Below are 6,000 nucleotides of genomic sequence, written 5' to 3'. Positions count from 1 at the left end.
TTTAATATAGCATTGGTTGTTTGAAGAGTTCATATACGTTTCTCATAGAATATCTCTTATTTTAGATTGGCTTGATTATACACATTTATATATTAAACCTTTTAATGAAGTGTCACATCCTGTATACATATATTTTTAAATATAAAATACTTATGAGATTATCAGCGCTCTACGGGGTAGCGTTAAACAACTTTTAATGTGTCAAAAACTATAGATAAAATGGCAAAACAAACTTGAAAAATAATTACAGTACCAAAAACTTGTCTTTATCTATACTTTATTTTTTAGAAAGGAGAGAAAAAGAATGTCATCTTTGACATACGGTAGATTGTTTCAGCTACAAATTAAGGTAAAAACCCTTCTGATTAATTTTCTGTATTACTCAAATAGAGAAACTGGTAGGAAAAGCAAGGTCCTCCTCTTGTGGAAAATCACAGTATAAGATTTGAAATATGTACACCAGAATATGCAGAAATTCAGATATGTACACATGAACGTCAACTCTCTGAGGACAGGGACCAGGTATCTAGCACAGTGCCTGGTATACAGAAAGTGCTAAATAATTGTCCAGGGAATAAAGGATTGAATGGATACTATTCCTTCACACAGGCAGGCAGGGCAGGTCGTAACCAAAATAGTCAGGCCTATTTGTTAGATTAGTTGACTTGTTTTTTTTCTCCCCTGCTATAACAAGTGTGTACAACATACTAGAGGTTTGGGTCTGTCAATGGCAGCTTATGCATGTTCATGGAAACAGAACCCATTTCGCCTGGAACATAATATTCTGGACAGGAATACATTGGTTTTATGCATATGGTTATATGGAAAGCTAGAAAGTACCTGGCCTCTTTCCAGATAACCTAGGTCAGACCCTAATGAATAGTACCTTCTCCCCTTCCGGGACACAGTATGTCTAGTCTACTGAATACCCAAGACATTATAATAAAACCCAAAAAATAATGGATAGAAGCACTGCTCAGTGGTTCTATCAGTTACCTAACATGGCTGAGACTGCATGCGTGCAGTTTAATTTCTCTCTACTTCTTTAAAATGTCTCTAAACCTATCAAATGTTAAACTGTTCTCTAAACCTACAAAAAGAATTAGACCTCCCTAAGCCACAACATATATTTAACTATAATCCTTAGGAAAAAAAAGTTGACAGTCATCCACTCCAGCATGGCCCATGTAAATGGCACTGAAGAGTACGCTGCTGGTCAGAGATAAGGCTGAAGGTTTAAATGATTCCCGGCTGGTTCTTGAGCAGCGGATCCTTCTCTTGGCTTCCTCGGGAGAACGCGGCCTTTGCCCGGCTGAAGAGAGAATTCAGGCCTTTGCCTTTGGCCGCTTTCCCAGGACTGTTTTCTATTGGTTTGTATTCTTTGTATTTTCTGAAAGCAAGGAGTTGGGCAGTTATGAAGACATCTTCAGCTAGAATATGTTGCTTTTTACAACACTTTACATGCCAAGTACAAAAAGGGTTAGTTTCATTTAACTTAATCTACGGTTTATAAGACATGAAGACTTATGAAAGTATTTTCTCTTCTTCATGCAAGGAATCTACCTGCTTACTATAATTGGAGATTATACAGGTATTCCACATCACATAGACACAATTTTGTAAAGTGACTGCAGTCTGATAGCATTTTTAAAGTTTAAAAAACTGCAGCAAAATTAATAGGCCAATTTGGTATTCATAATTCAATAGAAGAGCCTCCTCCCACACACAAATGCTTAAAAGGAAAATGGCATATCTGTGTAGAAATGACAATATACAAAAGTGATTTAATATATTAGAATAAGAAACTTACTTGTACACCATGAGGGTGACCACAATGACAAATATCACCAAGCAGCCAACAGCAATCAGGGTCCCATTTTCCATTCTTAAAGAGAATGCTGGGTCTTAAAATAGAAGCAAGACCATATTAGTCACCTCTTCCCCCCAGAGTACATGCTGCTTGTAATGCAATTAAATAAACGAGGAAGGGAGCTATCTCAGAAGATACATGGCTCCCTCTGTGCTTTCAGTAATCTTTTCCATTAAATAATACATAGTCTTTGGGCCAGCTTATCTTCCATTTAGAGAATGAGTTAGCATGTCCGGAACACTGTGTTAGGGGCCCAGGGAAACACATGTCACGTCCTGGAGACGCCTGCTCAAGTCTTGGCTAACCCAGCAGTGTCCATGTGGTGAGGGGCTCTGTGATCCACCTGCCCCCTCCTCTGCCCTTATCTTCCACTCTGCCCACCTACCTTCTACCCAGGCTAAAAATTCTCATCACACTCTTTCATATCTCCATCTCTTACCTGCTGGGCATGCCCTTCTCCTGGCTTCCTTCAAGTGCCCACCTGTTTCTGACACCTTCCCAGACATTTATGAGCACACAGGGTCACGCCTCCCTTTGTGTCACCAGTCTGCTTGTCTCGCTACCATTTGCCTCCATCACAGTATGTTGCAATGATTTCTTTACAAATAGTTCTAGCCTACTAGACTACGAGTGCTGTTAAGGCAGGGATTATGCCTTCTCTGTACTCCAGAATCTATCAACTAGTCCAGCCTCTACAACCAAAGTATAACAAGAGTCTATCTAGTTTTCCTCTATCTTCTCTGCTACCATTGAAGTCTGAGCCACCAACATCTATCCCCTGAGAGGATCTCTTACTAGTCCACTTGCTTCTACTCTTTCCCTCCAACAAGACTTTCTCCACTCAGCAGTCAGAGTGATCTTCTAAAAACATCAATCAGATCATGCTTAAAACTGGCCAGTGGCTCCCTCTTGTGCATATGATAAAGCCCAAGCCCTAATGGTGGCCTAAGCAGATGCTTTCGTCTGACTCTGGCTCATGGTGACTCCATGTGTGCCAGAGTAGACTGTGCTCCATAGGGTTTTCAATGGTTGATTTTTTTGGCAGTAGAGTGCCAGGCCTTTCTTCCAAGGTATCTCTGGGTGGACCTGAACCTCCAATCTTTTGGTTAGCAGACAAGTATGTTAATCATTTGTATCACCCAAGGACTCCAAAAAAAAAAAAAAATCAAAATGGGCTGGCCCAAAGTTACAAATTACAATCCCCACTGGATTAACAGCTCTCCTTCTGAGCTTTCTTATTTGGTTCATGAAAGTGGCTTAAAAAAAACAAAAAACCCCAGTGCCGTTGAGTCGATTCCAACTCATAGCGACCCTATAGGACAGAGTAGAACTCCCCCACAGAGTTTCCAAGGAGCACCTGACAGATTTGAACTGCCGACCCTTTGGTTAGCAGCTGTAGCACTTAACCACTACCCTTAGCAGCTGTAGCACTTAACCACTACCCACCAGGGTTTCCTGAAAGTGGCTTAGGTCACGTATAAACTTACCACTCACTATAAGAAGAATGAAAGGAAAGCAAATATCTAAACATCTAATCCAGCCAATAGAAGAGTGGTTTGCCAGCACTGAAGAAGTTTCATAGAATGGGCTATGACTAAAGGTAATTCTAAAAAGTCTCTGGGTGGTGGCAGCATAGAGGAGCGACAACCACAGCAGCTCATGGAGGTGACTACTTTGAAGACTTACGTTCACTGAGATGTAGAGGTTCCGACCTGCCTCATTCTGCCCCTGCCCTCCCCAGCTCTCCAGCCCACACCCCAATCCACCCTACCCTGCATGAAGCAAAAACTCTTCTTCTCTTCCACCTTGGTTTCTTTAAAAATCCGTACCTTGATTTTATCAATAATAAGCCCTCACGTCACCTTGTAGCTAAAGAATAAATTGGCGCAAAAAAATAATGAATATCACCTGTAAGTACTATGCTTCTTTTAAAAAATCACCTATGAACTAAGTAGACACACGAGACTATGTGGGCAGCTCCTGTCTGGAGGGGAGATGAGAGGACAGAGAGGGTCAGAAGCTGGCCGAATGGACACAAAAATAGAGAGCGGAGAGAAGGAGTGTGCTGTCTCATTAGGTGGAGAGCAACTAGGAGTATCTAGCAAGGTGTATATAAATTTTTGTATGAGAGACTGACTTGATTTGTATACTTTTACTTAAAGCACAATAAAAATTAAACAAAAAAAACAGCTGAGACTGAATGGTCAACAATTATTCTAAAATAAAGATGAGAATGTACAGGGGCAGGGAAACTAGATTAATGGAAATGGAACAACTAGAATGGAAATAATGAGAATGTTCATGTATTGCAAAAAAGGTAACAACTGTCACTGAACAATTTGTGTAGAAATTGTTGAATGGAAACAAATTGCTGTGTAAACTTCCACCAAAAAATAACAAAATTTTTTTTAACTAATAAAAATAAGCCCTTATAGAAATAATGCTATGTATGAGTACTTTTTTTTTTCCACTAGTTTTAAAGCTGCCTTTTATATGGTTAATGGGTAAATATATGTTTAAGTACATTTTATCTTGTGAGATACCATAAGATCCAAGTCCAAAGTGGTTATAATTATTAGACTGTACCTGAAGATACTCAAATTAATGGAAAAAATCAGGGCTGCAATGTGTACATGATTTAATCTTTCCCTCCCATCCACCATGTAGCACTTCTTCTAAGAGGTAAAGAAAGATCTTACAACAAAGTCAGTTATAACTGACATTCAGTAACAGCTGACGGGTACAGCCCTAATTTCGGGATTGAGAGGAATTGGATGTCATTAGTAAATGTGAATTTTTAAATGAAATTCCTTAGTTGGCTTTGTTGACATTTTACCTCAGTCACAGTCAAGCATAAGAATAGCCAAATGTTGATTTTTCTGATAATCACCTAAGAATATGTAAGTTGATTTGTTGCTGTCTCAGTGCAGTGCTTGATGGAATTTGGGAAGGGGAAAGAGTTAGAATGAGCCAGGATTCACTTGGTTTCTCAATTCCTTTCTTGGCTTCATATCTTTACCCAGGTGAATTCTCATGAAAACTGTATAAGTTATCCTGATGCCAGCCTCCCTTTTATTATAGTTTAATTGGAGAACATTGTGATTTTTTTCTGATGTTGAGTTTTACACTCTCCCCTTGAAATACAAATCTATTCAAGGACACAGAAATCATATTCCATTCATACCCATTCATGATTACAGCCAATTTTTTCATCAAAGGCTTTTCCTCAGCCACTATTTTACTGGGTCTCTCTCTCATTACTTCCCTACATAGATTTGCTGTTTGATTTTAATGCCAGTTATTAAATTCTTATTCACAATAGTTTCATGAGTTTTACAGTGAAATAAAATTAAACATTGACAGCAAAGCCCTAAGTAGCCTTACTACTGTACACACACTTTGCCTGCAACACGAAATTCTCATACAACCCCTAAACAAACTCACCTTTGCCAGGGACAGGCACGGAGACGAGGGTGCTTGTAAGGCCCAGACTTGTTGCATCGCCCAAGGTGAGGTTCAGACAATACGTGCCAGTTCCCTTGAATGCTCTTCTCACAGTCAGCAAGCAGTTATTGTCTACATCCACAGGCTCACAGACTGGGTTCTGGGCAAGCTGGCAGGTGGGGTCGGAAATGATGGTACAGACTTCCGTGGGAATGCTGAGATGTGGGAGGGTGGACGAGGGCACAGGTAGCGGAGAGTAAGAGAGCGGAACGGAATATCAGCTTCAAAAGGGAAAACCATCTCACTGCTCAGGAACTAGATTCCACCTTATTGTTGCTCACACCATATGACATCTACTTGGCCATATGAAATTTATTCTTAAACAAGCCTGGGTGATGAGCTACTGTTTCCTCTGTATTTTCAGGAAGACGAGTCCTTGTGGGTGGAAGAGGAAGAAATTATCACCCCCAAGGCAAGGGGCTGTTGGAAGCTGTGCAAAGCTCAAGTCATTCCCTCTACAGTTGGCTCCCTAGAGTCCCCAAGATGGCTTAGAAGGCATTAGGCAAAGATTTTTATTAAATGCCAGAGTCTGCCCTGCTTGGGTTCCTGGGGAGATGTACCAACAACAGCAGCAACCACAGCTGTTTTTTATGTGCTACGCCCTGAGTTTAAATATATTACATGAT

The 6,000-nt window shown here is 40.2% G+C and overlaps 1 protein-coding gene across 1 annotated transcript in view; it reads right to left on the bottom strand.

The window, feature by feature from the left end:
* Nucleotides 1–260: 260 nt before the first annotated feature.
* GPNMB (glycoprotein nmb) overlaps nt 261–6,000 on the bottom strand; it is a 28,698-nt gene continuing 22,958 nt past the window's right edge. Inside the window, exons 9-11 of the mRNA XM_010587216.3 lie at nt 5,315–5,529; nt 1,811–1,904; nt 261–1,390 (exon numbers count right to left, since the gene is read on the bottom strand). Coding sequence (XP_010585518.1) covers nt 1,237–1,390; nt 1,811–1,904; nt 5,315–5,529 — 463 coding nt within the window. The 3' untranslated portion in view covers nt 261–1,236. The remainder of the gene's footprint in view (nt 1,391–1,810; nt 1,905–5,314; nt 5,530–6,000) is intronic.

Source organism: Loxodonta africana, chromosome 8 (assembly GCF_030014295.1).
Source record: "Loxodonta africana isolate mLoxAfr1 chromosome 8, mLoxAfr1.hap2, whole genome shotgun sequence".
Taxonomy (NCBI): Eukaryota; Metazoa; Chordata; class Mammalia; order Proboscidea; family Elephantidae; genus Loxodonta; species Loxodonta africana.
The sequence above is the reverse complement of the archived record's forward strand: the minus strand, read 5'-3'. Positions and strand labels throughout refer to the sequence as shown.